We start from the raw sequence: 14,243 nt of genomic DNA, 5'->3' as shown, positions 1-14,243 counted from the left end.
CGGATCCGTCCGCACGGCGCGGCCGCTCCACCGCTCCCCGGACTGAGCCCTGCTGCTGTTGGAAGCGCCGGGAATGTTTTCTGTCACGAAGGGGGGAATCTCGGTTGGCACCGAGGGTCTCTCAGCCTCACGAACGCCTGTGGGGCTTCCCGGGAAAAGTGTTACTGCCGGGGATTTAAATTAAAAGCACTGGAGCAGTTTCCTTTCGGGATGATGCAGCGCGGTGGAGTCTGCTGAAGTGGTGCCGGTGCTTTGGAGGCTTGGCTGCTCTGAGTTACCGTGGTGGGTGTTGGACTTGAAACCTCTGCCTCTGAAAGTTCCGTCACAATAAAGCTGCTCTGGTTTCCTTTGGAGTCCGATGGAAATCTGCTGAAGGGCACCAAACATTTCTGAAGTGGCTTGGATTCAGCCTCTGTTTTCAGAGAGGCTGTCCCTGGACTGCTGTCTCTGCTAGGATTCAAAGAATCAAAAGTTTCTGGTGGAAAATGCTGTAAGCTGCGGTTTCTCAGAGTTGTAGTAAGGTTTGTGTACTTTTGGCAATTTCTGTGCCTGTTGGGTTAACGCTCAAACTTGGGTTTGTACCGCGAGGCGAAAACCATTGTGGCAGCAGCCAGCAGTTTGTAGCGCTCCTCGGCAGTGTTTATGGTCTCTGATATGTACTCCCTGAGTTTTTACCCTGATTATTTAAAAAAAAACCAAAACCAACATTTTTAGCGTCTGTGTAAGATTTGTGGATGTTACAGTACTACTACCAGAGTGCAGGTGGATTTGAGGTTTCTCAGGGGATTGTTAGTGGTGGGGGCAGGCGCGGTGAGCTGCGGTGGGCTCGGGAGCGGGAAGGGCAGTGCCCCGGTGCCAGGCGCTGTGTGAGTGTGCGGCTGTTGCATTCACGCCCGACACAAGCTCTCATTCGCCCTAAACGCTTCCCGTCCGTGCCGAAAGGGGAGCGTTGGTTCTCATCAGGGTTAAACCTCCGCAGCTGCGTGGCTTTCTGTGGTGTCCGCAGGAGCAGGTGGATGCCTGCCCTGCCCCTGAGCAGCGCACGGGAAGGAGGCTCCCTCCCGAGGCAGGAGCGGGCCAGCCCTGCTGGGACATGGTGCCTGGAAAGCTCTGCCCGTGCCAGAGCCGAGGCAGGAGGTGAGTGTGGGGTGAAGCTGAGAGCGAGACAAGCGCTGGCTTTGCAGTAGTGACTGCAGAGGACGCAGGGGTTTGGGGTTTTGGGCTCCCTCAGCCAGCGGGGTGTAATGCATGTGCAGTGAGCAGAAGTGAGAGTTGTGGCAGCTCACCGAGGCGCTGGCAGTGGTCTTTGGGGGTGAGCCTGTGATCCACCAGGGGCTGTGACTGGCGATGTGCAGGGCGCCTTCCTGAGAAATTACTGAGGATCGCATCCTTCTGAAGATGTTTCCCTGGGCACAGGAGACCCCTTGCAGTGGGAGGACGGGGCTTGGGCCGACCTCCCTGCAGTGTGCCGGTGTTGCTAAGCAGCAGCTTGCACCTCCAGCGTGCTCCAGATCCGAGTCTGCGAGGGGAGACCTCTCCTGAACTAAAGCTTTCTAGCTGGTGACCAAGACATGTCCTGTGGGTGTGCACGCACTTCTTGCTGGCTCCTGGCTATTGGGGAGGGGCACTCAGCTGGGAGGGTTCAGGGTTTTTAGGTGACAGCAAGACTTCTTTATACTCACCCACCTACTTGGGCTGCAGGTGAGCCCAGGAGAGAGGGATGAATCTTTGAATGTTCTATTTCTAAGGCTTAAGAGTTCTCTGCAGAGCACCTTTTTCCTTTCACAGTACCTGGAAGCTCATTGGAGGTTTGTCTTCAACTTGTGTGGTGATTGATGCTTTAGCAGTTAAATGGGAGAGGGAGGGAAAAGGGAGGAAGGAAGGCCAGGTGTGCCACATTAATACACTGAGCCAGCATGAGTCAATTTTAGTGGATGCCACACAACTGCTGCAGCCTCAGTGCACGAATGGCATCAGCCAGTGCTGTCTGAACTGCTCTGTATCTCACAGAGCACTGGAAAGCCTTTTAATTTTCAGAGCTGCCAGTCTGGTGGCTGCACTTTGAAGCAGTGCAGTAGCTGAAGCTGTTGGAAACTAGCAGGGGTGGGACTGACCACTCTCCAAACAGAAGTCAGATCAAAAAGGAGCCTGAAAGGGTCAGGAGGGATTCATAGGCTGGTGTGGTAAAGGTGAGTTCAGCAGAAGGGCAGTTCTTGTGGCACAGATCACTGCTAATCAGGCAGGAATTGGTGGTGTGGGAGGAGGAAGATTCCTGGTTTGATGGAGGCTGGAGGCTTGGGCCTCAGAAGAAGCTGGATTGGCAGCCTTAAGCCTGGCTGGGGCTGCAGAGGAGTGTGGAAGTGGAGGCTGTGAGGAGCACACTTGCTGGTCTCAGGATCTCGTGGGGGCTGTGCCACTGTGGGGTAAGCTTGAGCCACGGAGGGTTTAGGAGTGGGTTTGTCTGGAGGTGTCAGGCACCTGCTGGGGGCAGTGTGTCTGTGAGGAGCCCAGCAGAGATGCTGAGAGGCTGCTGGAGAGCCAGGAGGAGGGAATGGGGACAGCATGTGAGGCTTGCACCCTGTGGGATGCTCTGCCCGCTTGGGGAGGGCAGGAGCATCCAGGCTGTCTGGATGGAGTGTTCCTGTAAGGGAATTTGGTTGGTTTGCATAGGCAGAGTAATTTTTGTCCGTGACTGTTCTCAGCTGTTTCCGGGGGAGAGAAGATTACGTGTTACAGTAATCACTTAAAGCTATGGAGAACAGTGTCTCCTGTGTGGCATTTGGAAAGGGGAGGCTGCTCAGAACTTTCTATGCCCGGGGTTGTGATGCCCTTGTGGGACCAGAGGTGGAGGAAAAGTTCCAAGGAGCATGTGCAGCTAGTGATCCCTGCTGGCTGAGGTGGGAAGTTGGCAGGGATGGCTGGGGCAGGTGGCCTTGAGCCTTGTGTCTGGGGAAAAAGGCTGAGAAGTTGTACTCACTGTGAGGAGTACAAATAAAGCATTTACAGTGTATGGACTTTTCCTGCTCTCTGAAACACTCCTGCTCCTCAAACTGAGGCTCAAGCTGAAAATACCAAGGGATGCTAAATTATGAGCAATTGTTAAAGAGCCTTAAAGAGCTGTATGGGAAGCTGCGTCTGCTCTTCATTTCTAAGCTTTCCCCAAACAATGAGAGTCTGAGCTATTTATCAGGAGCTCTTTTAGTGCTGGAAGGGAAAGTGACCATTTAAAGTGTATCACAAAATAAAGAGGCACTTTAAGAGGCAATTTGCTTTTCAGGATGTCCAACTAAAAATAAATCTTTCTTTAAACAGCCTTGAAAAGAAAACAGAGAGAAAAGATCTTGCCCTCGCTGAGAATAAGGAAAATCTTTTTGCTAGCTTTATAGTGAGGGTTTCTTCTGGCATCTGATACTAGGTCCAGGTAAACCCTCTTGGAACTGGTGGAGAGCTGAGGGATGTGTTATATTCAGTAACAAAGCTGGTGAGAGAGAGACTGTGTTAGAAACTTCTGTAGGGATTTTTGCTAATCCTTTCCACCATAAAAGCACTACAGAGTGCTCCTTCCACCCCTCTTTTCTTTGTTTATGTAACAGTTAATTAACAAGGATGTCTATTTGACAAAGCAATTTCAGGGCACATAAAATATGTATTTTACTCTTATTCTGGCTGCATCAGAACAAAACTCCATTGTTTTCAAGATTTCCATAAAATGTGTTAAAGTAGCATTCTCTAAGCAGTTTCTCATGGTTCTCAAATTCTGGGGCATGTTTTTTCTTTGCTTACTTAATTTTATTCTTATTTTCACTCAGACAAATCTGGCAATACATATGTGTAAAGTCCAGTCTCTGGTTATGTAAGGGGAAAAAAATCCCCATCAAGAATCTGTTTATCACTTTAAGGAGCAGCGCTGCTGCTGAGTTCAGTGAAAGCAACTTGCCTCTGCTGACAGCAAAGTGCCATGTCTGGCTTCTCTGGGACTGTTTCCTAAGTGGAAAACTGTAGACGAGTGTTTTATAAGGAGCCTGACAGCTGGTATGTCATCTTTTCCTGTTAATTCTGTCTTCTTTGAGCATCATGAATTAGTTAGGAAAGCGTGTGGCCATGGCTGAGATCAAGGAATGTATTTCTAAGCACATCACATGCAGAACTGTGTTCTCACAGAGCCTGTTTCATTAACGTGCAGGAGTGAGCTTGGACCAGACTTGCCATGAATAGTGCAAATATTGTTTATTCTGTAAATATTGCAGAGCTATGAGTGTGTGTAAGAGCAGGGATAATGTCAATACTGCTGACAGTTACAGCTGCAGTCTCTCTGCTCTGTGGCCATGGAAAGAGGCCTGTTTTAAAGGCTCTGTAAAAGCAGGGAACATTTCAGCATGCAGATGGCAGCCCAGTCTAAAATCTAGTTCTGTTTGTACTGAGCACCTCTGTAACGAGCCTTGAGGAGCACAAGGGGAACGAGAGAAGTGGTGGGGGGGGAAAGAGGAGAGATATGCTATCTTTCAGGATTGAGACCTCCCTTTGAACTGTCTCTCTCCATTTTTAATAGCTTTTCTGCAAAAGCTGCTTGGGGAGCAGGGTTAGAATGGGTATGAAAGAAGCAAAGCATCTAATCTTTTGGCTTAATAATGCCCTGGTGTAGGCAGCTGTGAACTGGACAGACTTCCTTATTGATATAAGAGCAGAGAGCAGTGAGTGAAATTGGTGTGGGTGAGAATGGTCCCTTCTCATCTCTTTTAATCTGAAAGGTCTTCTACTTTTGTAGTTGAGGCTCTGTAGAGAGGACCTGTGATTGCCTGCAGGGCTGTCTAAAGCAGTCAGGAGAAAACAGCCCTGACCTGAGCAGTGGTGTTTGCTCTGGGTGTCAGCAACTGAACAGCTGGAGTCAAGTGCAGCCATGGTTTTTCTGGAATTTACAGGGTTTGTCAGTGTATCTGAAGCCTAACAGCAACTTGGTTTTTTTTCACTCAAGAGCTCTGAATAGCAGGACTCAGAGTCCTTTTTTTCCTGTGCTGGGCTTCTCCACAGCCCAGGGCAGCCTGGCTGGGCTGGATCTGAGCAGTCCCTGAGCCTATCTCAGCCCAGAAGAAATCTGCCATCCTGGGACAGTGCCCAGCAACCTTGTCAGCTTTGAGAAGCATATGTGGTCACCCATGGCTGGGGCTCCTCTCGCTCCTCAGATGGCTCAGATGGCTGTGATTACTGCTGCACCTTGCTCTGCATTGGGAACTTCTACTGTAACTGGATCAATTCTAGGAATTAGGCTGATTAAAGGTGATTCCTAAAATCTCTCCTCTTTCCTTAGTGCTAGTGTACATGTTTAGCTTTCCAACTGTAGATTGTCTTCACATTTTTCTTCTCTCCCCCAGTGGGCTTTTCTGTAAGCTTTTAAGCACTTCTGCAAGGTGGTGAGAGGCTAAGCCCCACTCTGTAAACTAAACTCTGGCTCTGAGTCTTTACATTTCCTACAGTAGTTCATGTTGCCTGAATGTATTGATTAAACCACGATCTGCAGAAGTAAATATATGTAGAATATTAATAGCTTCTACTCTAGGGGGAAAAAAAGGCTGTAAATTAATTGATCCATAATGTTGACCTCATAAACCATAAAGGCTTGCAGTACAGCTGTAATCCTCCTCCCACAACATGTATTTCACTTTGAATGTCTGTAAAAGGTCTGGACTACTCAAAACCTGGGACACACATTATCTATCTATCTATCTATCTATCTATCTATCTATCTATCTATCTATCTATCTATCTACCTATCTATCTAATCTATCTATCTATCTATCCTAGGATGTGTAGTTAGACTATTGCAATGTTAAGGCTGAACAATAGTTCTCTCTAGAATCTGGGGTAGTGCTGAATCAGTACATCACTGATGGTGCAGCTGGGTATGAGGCTTAAAAAACAGTAGCTAACTTTCCCACTCCTTTGTCATTCTCGTTCCTCCTTACAGTTGCTTTTTGTGTTTCCAAGTGCAAGAGCTGTTGCAATGAGGGGTGAGTACGATTCAGGGATTTAAAATCTGGTTTGAAGATAATGAACTGGAATTCTGTGTGAGTTGCTTAGGGAATCGAGGTCAGTGTGTGGTGTGAGCTGATAGAACTCCATCTGCTAATCAGTGCTGAGGAGTCCTAGTTCTTCTGGTTTGCAAACCTGTTAAAATGGGCTGCTTAGGTTTTTATTGAATTGGCAGCAATTTAGATGCATACATACATCATATGCTCATCACTGCAGTGTTTGATGCTACAGATATTGTAGTCTTTATCTACATTCAGAATATTTCAGGGGATTTTCCCGTTTCCTGCCCTTATTTTTTTCCCCCATTTATGAGCACTATTTTAGGCAGCTATTGGATCAGAAAATTCTTGTAAGAAAATGTTCTTGTGTTAATGCATGCAGGGTTTTCTCTACAGGGCAAGCCAGCAGTTTATTCAGTCTTGAGTCTGACTGCCACTTTACCATAGCTAAAATCACTTCTACAACTCTGCAGCCAGACATATTAATAGGGGAAGTTAATGGGGTGTTTGCCATCCACAGTATTTTTCTTTTGTGCTTGGCACTGAAACCATTTTTTTGTTTCTGTGTTACACTGTGAGATTATTTTTGAAACTTTAGGATTCTGCACTTCTTGTCTTCTGCAGTTCCATTTGGAAGATATTTAACCTTTTAGTGGAGGCATTAAAATAATTTCAAACAAAACCTGTGTATTAACACCCCCAAAGGATGTCTCTTCTGAAATAACTAATAAGATTCTGAGTTCATTCCTTTCACATCACAGGAGATCTGTGTTTCAGGTTTTTATTCCTTTACACCCAGACATTCAGCCTTTAGGAGAGTCGTTACAATTAAGTATTATAACCTTGTCAGTATTTGGCTGTGGGTTCCCTTTGTTTTTTCAGGACGAGACCTTGCTTTTTCCTTGTTGTATTACTGTCATGCGGGTGATAAACTGCTGAGCCAGTAATAATCCCAGACAGTTTAGATGTTGTCTTTTTGTTGCTGTTTATTTCCAGTTTGTGTAACACAAACACTGTGTTGAGCAGGCATAGCATGTTTCCCTCATGTCTCAGTGTTAGAGACAAATTTTAGGAGAAAGCGCTCTGGAATGAGCATCTCCTCTAAAGAGAAAGGGGAGTTATTGAAGCTCTTTCTTCTGCCAGTGAGAGAAATGGATACCATGGGGTGAAAGTGAAAAAAACTAAAACTGTTTATAAACAAAGCAACATACCTGCAAAGCACAGGAAAAAAAAAAATGGAACCTTCAATCTCAGCCCCACCTCTCCATGTGGCTGAGAGGCAAAGATGGAGGCTGCCCTTCTTTGTCTCTGGGAAGGGAGGAGAAAAGGGCTCACAGGAGCTGGGAACCTGCTGGATTTCTGGCATGGGTCTCCTCCTCAGAGCAGCCAAAGTTGGTGGATTTTTGTCCTTTCTTGTGTTGGTTCAGCTCCTCTGAGGTCTCAGGTTCTGGGTGGTCCCAGTGGATCCCTCATGGGCCGAAAAGAAAAACAAGCCAAGCCCAAAACAGTTCAAGGGGAAAAAAACCCAGGCAAACTGAAAAGTTGCTGAAAGGATTCCCAGTACAGCCTCCAGGCTGGAGTAAGGGAAAGGAAAAAAACATTCTGGTCTCAGTCTCATAAAAGCTAATCTGACAAAAGGAATAATGTAGGGTCCCTGGGCCAGGCTGTCTGGAGCACTGGATCGAGAGTTTGAGCAGAGCCCCAGAGCTCCCAGGTTCCAGCCCCACTGCCTGCTTCATCTGTAAGATACAGCTGCCATTTCTGGGCATGAAGCAGATGATTAGGGAATAAACTATCATCATAAAATCACCCTCAGACTCCTCATTTTAAAATTTCTCTTTAAGTTTCACCTGAACAAGGAGAATTAGGCAGATGTGAGTTTAGTTAAGGACCTGAGAGGTCCAGTGGAGAATTAAATCCTGCAAGACAAATGCTGAATGCACACTGCCTTGTAGAATTAATGCTCCTTGTGTATTTAGACAACTTAAGTGGCTGGTTATGATGGTGAAGATGCACAATGAATTAGGCAAAATGAAATACTCTTTGATGCTCATTGAGCAGCAGAGCGAAGAACACTGCATGACCCATATCAAGTAGAGCTGAAGAGACATTATTTGAGCTAGAATGCATCCCTGATCTTGAGAATTTTATCTCTGATCTTGAGTATTTTTTCTTTATGTTTGAGGTATCAATAAAAAGGAACTGGTGCCCATTGTGGGTTGCTTCTAACCAAGATATTATATAGACTGAAAATCTTCTAGTAATGAAGAGCTCAATGTGGTATGTTGGCAAAAGAGAAGACCTGAGAGTGAGTTCATATTAAAATTTAAAGCCTTAAAAAGTGGGCTGAGGAAATGATTTGAAAATAAATGAACAGGACTCGCCATCTAGCCTACTGTAAAAACAATGAAAGAATTACTGTTGCCATTTCATCCTTTGTGTGTGGGGTGAAAACGGTAATTTATTTTTGTGAGATATCTGAGCAACAAAACCTGACAATTGGAAATCACTAAAGAGGTGGGTCGCTGTTTTTAATGAGTGCCTTCTGCATCACAGCTTCTGTGGAGAAACCAGAACCTACAGAGCCTCGTGGTGTGTCAGCAAATCTCAGGCTGTGCACAGACGTGTGCCTGAGTGCACAGGCGCTGCTTTTCCTTCCTTGTTTTCTTTCAGAAAGGAGCACTGCATGAACAAAGCTTGTGGTACAAATTAGAGCAAAGCTAAATTATATTTAAAGCGTGAACTTGGCAATCTCAGTGCTGGGTTTTGTGCAAAATATGAATGCTCTGATTTTCTTCTCGTTTCTAAGAGTCTCCTTCTAACCTTGTCCCTTGAAGTTCCTTTGAGTCCCAGAAGCCATATGAGCTGAAGGGGTGCTGGAAAGACAGCAGGCAGTACATGAAGGAAATGGGAACACAACAATTTCCCAAGCTCTGTTTCCTGAGGATTTGGGTGGAAGAAATAAGTTTTTCAAAAGAGATGAAGTGTGTTTGGCAGGATATGGGAGTCAGGGTGGTTTTTGTTAGAAGAACAAAATTTGTGCTGCATTGCAGCCTGGTCCCCTTATAGTTTTGTGTGCCTACAGGGCACTGTGACAGCTGCCTGAAGTCAGGTCTGTAGCACAAATGGGGTGAAGAGGGAAGGAGAGGCCTTATTGGCAGTGCAGTGATGAAGAATTAAGTTGTCCCACCTTGCTTTTCCTACATTTCTCTCTCTGATAGCAGCAACCTCCCTTTACTTACCTGGATTCAAATACAACCTGGCTGGTCACAGCAAGGCTTGGACTACTGACTTTTTCACCTCTGTCAACAAGTACTTCATTCTGTGTGTCTCTTCTCTCCTCACAGTGATTTTAGGCAAGTTGGCTGTAATTGGTATTTCTGTGTCCTTATTGAGTAAGATGTCTTCAATCTTCTGGGAAAGGCAAGAACTTGGTTCCTCTGTTATGAGGTGTATCCAGTAGAGCTGTAACCTTCCTGTTACAGCTGTGAGCCCCTACTCACACCTGCTTGGAGTTTGCAGCATCAGAGTAAGTGGCTCCTCAGGGAAATGCTGCTCAGTGCCTGTGAGGGGAAAGTTCTGTCAAATGGCAAAATCAGCCCCTGCTTGCAGGGAAATGGCATTGAACTCTGGCTGGTTTATTCTTGTGTTTTGTTCATGTTCTTCATCCGACCATAGGCATCCACTCCACATTTATTCCCAGGAGCCTGGCACAGGGCTGGCTGGGGTCTGTGGTCCATCCCACTGCCTGACAGGTGAGTGAGTGGCCCTGAGGAGGGAGTTGAGATCAGCCCTGTTGGGCGAGTCTTGGCACATGCAGCTCCAGAAATCTCCTGAGCAAATTTAGAAACTTAGTCTTGAACTAATACGACCTTTCTTCTTTAGGCTGCTGGACATTCTTCTGGGGGAAATACAGCTTATTTTGTATCTTGTGTTCTTTTTAAACCTGAATGTATAAAAGCAGTCACCTTGGATAGGGCAGTTTGAGCAGCCAGGCTGTCTGTGGCTGGCTGCTGTCCCAGGACAGACACAGCTGACCCACTGGTCACTGGGACTGATCCCACTGCTGCTGGAATCTGTGCTGTGGTGGAGGTGACACCTCAAACTCTGATGTGTATTTTCATGCCAGCCTCAGTTGAGTTGTGTCAGATGTGACAAGCTGAGACTTTGGGCTTGATTATGAATGACTGGGTGGTGCTGTGGTTTCTTGCCCTTTTGCTGCTCTATTTTCCTGATTTGTGGAGGTACAGAGACTGACTGCCTTGGTGAGGATAGGGCTTCAAAAAGTACAACTCCTATCAGTGCTGACAGAACCAAGAATTTTCTGCTCTGCCTAGCATTAATATTGGTTGGCAGAACTCGCTTTGAAATTTTAAATATATTTAATGCAGCCTAGCTTCTTTGGGGTGGGGATGTACAGACCCACATGAAAAAGGACCTAGGAATTCCATATTTCAGCTGTAATTACGGAGGGGGGAAAAGTGGAGAAACTAATTTGTAAAGCTATACTTGAAAATCATTCTAGCATAACATCATCATTACAATTATCTGTCAAAAGATTTAGTTCAATTACCTTTTTTTAAGCTCTCTTGTCAAGATGGCCTTACTGGTTTCAGGATTGCGTTACTCCAAGGAGAGGTCAAGGAAGAGTGAATGCTAATTCTGTCATTAACCACTGTCAGACAGCCTTCAGTGTGTATTTTTTCTTGAAAATGCCTTAGCATTGTTACTATGAGGAATCAATAGGCATAAAGTGCCATAGAATTCAGAGAGGGAAAAAAAATCTACTGCCTGTTTATAGATTGTAGTAGAGTAAGGTGAGAGGAAGAGAACTTCAGTTTAAAGTGGTAATTTTGAAATAATTGAATAGCAGCACAATTCCTGTAGTGTAAAAGATTACACAGGGTTACTTACATTTTCTTCACACAACGATAGGCCAGTAATAAAATTACAAGGGAAGAATATTTGATGCAATAAACTCAAATTAAACTGAATAAGCGTCGGTGAACAGCAGGACATTGCAACCTCTTGCTGCTTTGTTGTGTTGGGTAAATGCTCAGAGCTGGAGGGGTCTGGGCTCCTTCTGGAGTTGGGGATTTGGGACCTTTGAGTGAGCTGGGTGGGCAGAGGTTACAGCATTTATGGGAGGATTCTGTTCACTGGCCTCAGTTTTGACTGCTAATGCTGATAGTTTTGTGCATTTCTGTTTAATTGAAATTGCTGTAAAATGTGTGCTGAATCTTTTGGTACAAATAATAACTTCACAGTGATTTAGATGGCTGCCAGCTTTATCTGATAATAAGGGTTCTGATCTAAACTCTCTATCTTATACAGAGATGAATTCCTGGAGTTTAAATGTATCAGGCCACTTAAAGACTTCAAGCTAAGCATAGATTTTAGGACTCTAGCTTATAATTAAGCATCTCTCTTTGAGAGAGATGGTCTTAGATGAATTCAGATTTGTTCTACCTGTTTTTAAGTGCAGAGAAGGAGCCTCAGTTTGCTTTTTCTATCTTTTCTCTAATGGTCTGGTACTTGTAAATAAAAACAGAATTGGTTCCAGTAATTATATAAAATTAAAAATAAAATTCTAAACTAGTTTTTCCCCTTTTCTTTCTTAATGTACATAACATAAAGTAAGTAGTAAACTTCACAGGTGAGACTCCTGAGACCTACATTCATTGATTTCTGAATTTTGTTCACCTTTCTTTACCTCATTTTATAGGAGAAATTTCTGGAACAGCATTAATTGTAGGCATTGTAGGAATTTTTACAGCGCCACCAGTGGGAAATAAGGTTGCTAAGAGAGATTGTATGAACTATTCTTTTCCTGAATGATATGATTTTTTTTTTTAAAGTGTGTGGCCTGTTTGTATGAGACGAAGCTAATTACAACCATCAGACTTTTCCCATAACACACAAAAATAACATACAAAATAAATAAGTAACACACAAAAATCTGCCAGATTAGACCCATACTACTTCAAATAAACTGTTACATCTTGTGATTTTTTTCTTTGAGAGCAAAATGATATTTCTGAGGTGTCATTTAAAAAAACCCAACCCTTCTGTGTGATAGTAAGAGGTAAATCGTTCATACACGGTTATTTGAACTTTTATGTTTTCCTCCTCCTGCCTAAACGTAAACTGAGAAGTTGTTACATTAAGCCATTGTCCTGTTGTGGTTCTTTGAGAAATGTTTAACTGTAGCTGCTGCTTTGTTGTAGTGAAAAGCTGTGATTCAGACTTTGTACTATGTTTGCATTTCAGCTGCCACAGAAAGTGAAAGATGAAGCCTCTTGTTTTCTTGGTTCTTGTGATCTGTACTGTAGTCAGCATGAATTTGAAGCTCGTGTCAAAGAGAAATTCTGGTAAGTCACAGAAAATTATTTTTTCTTTTAGATCTGGACCTCATGCTCATGCAATCAAGCATTTTAGATGGCTGCATTTTGTTTTGCATATGTAGTACTTGTTCTGTTTTGCCAAAAAACAAAAGTCTTAACTGCTTTGGTTTGCTTAGTAACTGAAAGCTGTTTGAATGTATCCTTATGTTTTCTTTTGTTAAAGAACTAAAAAAAAGACAATATTGATTGGGTTGAAACTTCAACCAGAGATATTACAAAGATGATAATAACTTTGGCATGGTGGCATTCTTCTAACATCCAGTGTTTTACTCATGTTAAGGAATTTTATTAATTGTGGATGTGGTCTGTGGTAAGTTTTAGGTCTGGATGATTTTTTGTATGTTGAAAGGTCATCTTTGAAAATGTTATGCTGGCCTGATATGTGATCATATATAGGGTTTACTTGGAAGAACTCTCCTGAGTAGATAATTTCTGATTATTCTGTCAGTGAAAGAGAGTAGGAGTTGGTTCATGTTTTTATCTGCTTTTGAAACCTTATAGTAGTAACAGAACTCTTCAAAGAGGCATTAGAATCTCTCCTTCCAGGGTAGACAGCTTCTCTGGATAATGGTTATCTGTACTTGAGCCTGAAGTGATGTCCACTCCATGCAGCTTTGCCCTCTCGAAGAAGTGACTTCATGAGACTGTTTGTATTTCCCAAGTAATGTGGGGGGATAGAATGTAAGAAAATAAAGATAGTGCAGAAGGTAATTTCAGCCCTGAGGAGTTGCAGCTGTACTAATCAGCAAAGATTAGCAACAGGCCTGCCCTTAACAGGCCACAGCTGTGTCCAGTGAGGATGAGTGCTATAAAAGAGGGGGTTGGCTGGGTGTGGAGGGAGTTGGAGTTTGTTGGCTGTGCTGTGAGGAAGGAGGAGTCAGAGCTGCAAGGAGATGCCCATGAGAAATCGCCAAGAAGGTATGGGAGCTTTGCAATGAGATGACAACAAAGTAAGCTGTGAGTTTGGGAGACACTGGGCAGACAAGCAGTGCTGTGCTACACAGGGGTGTCAGCCTGCTGCAGCCTGGGCTGGGTGTAAGGGTAAATGCTGCACTTTGAAACTTTTGATGGCATGTTGTTTTTCCACACTGTTTGTGTGCTATGCTTATATGTGTGAGGGCTTCCACTGATCCTGCTGTCCTCAAGGTCTTCAGTCTTTTCAGCACTCCAGGTACAAACAGAAATTACTGGCTTCAGTTGCTGTGGCTTGTGTTAAGTTTAATTTCTGCGTTTCTTGAGAACAGAGGAGAAAATTTTTGGGCTGTCTATTAAAAAGAATTACAAGTCACATCCCAGGCTGGGAAGTGTTACTCTGGGAACTGCCAGGTGCTGGGCTGAGTTCTTTCTGCTAGGATGGAAAGTGTAAATGGAGGTTGCTAAATGGAACCAGCCTTTTGTTATGGTTATTGTGCCCAGAGCCCAGTTTGTGCTGTGAGAGCAGTCAGGGATATTGGGGTTTGGCTACAGTGCAGTCTTGGTCTAAACTCTGCTAAGGGTGATGGTGTTCCTGTTCTTCAAAACTGCTGTCAGTGGCCTGGATGGAAACCCTCTGTGAGATCCACAATCAGTGTGCCTGAACAGCTTCTGTTCACTGATGCCAGCCAACAGCACCTGGCTGCAAGCAAGGGTCTGTGCAATTCCTTTGCCAGGAGCACACAGCTGTAGAAGTGACATGCTGGTGGCCGTAGCATTGTTCAGCTGGTAGTTTACCTTTAATTAGATTTACATTTTTAAAATCTGCTTTCTTTGACTCTGCAGAACTTCGGCTCTCGTGGTTATAGCAGCTGTTGACAGTGTCAATTTAAGTTCAGTA

The 14,243-nt window shown here is 44.4% G+C and overlaps 1 protein-coding gene across 1 annotated transcript in view; it reads left to right on the top strand.

The window, feature by feature from the left end:
- The first annotated feature begins 12,302 nt into the window (after nucleotides 1–12,302).
- IL1RAPL2 (interleukin 1 receptor accessory protein like 2) overlaps nucleotides 12,303–14,243 on the top strand; it is a 320,679-nt gene continuing 318,738 nt past the window's right edge. Inside the window, 1 exon segment of the mRNA XM_005419803.2 lies at nucleotides 12,303–12,397. Within this exon segment, the coding sequence (XP_005419860.2) occupies nucleotides 12,316–12,397 (82 nt within the window). The 5' untranslated portion in view covers nucleotides 12,303–12,315.

This window comes from Geospiza fortis, unplaced genomic scaffold, assembly GCF_000277835.1.
Source record: "Geospiza fortis unplaced genomic scaffold, GeoFor_1.0 scaffold157, whole genome shotgun sequence".
In the NCBI taxonomy this organism is placed as follows: Eukaryota; Metazoa; Chordata; class Aves; order Passeriformes; family Thraupidae; genus Geospiza; species Geospiza fortis.
The sequence above is the reverse complement of the archived record's forward strand: the minus strand, read 5'-3'. Positions and strand labels throughout refer to the sequence as shown.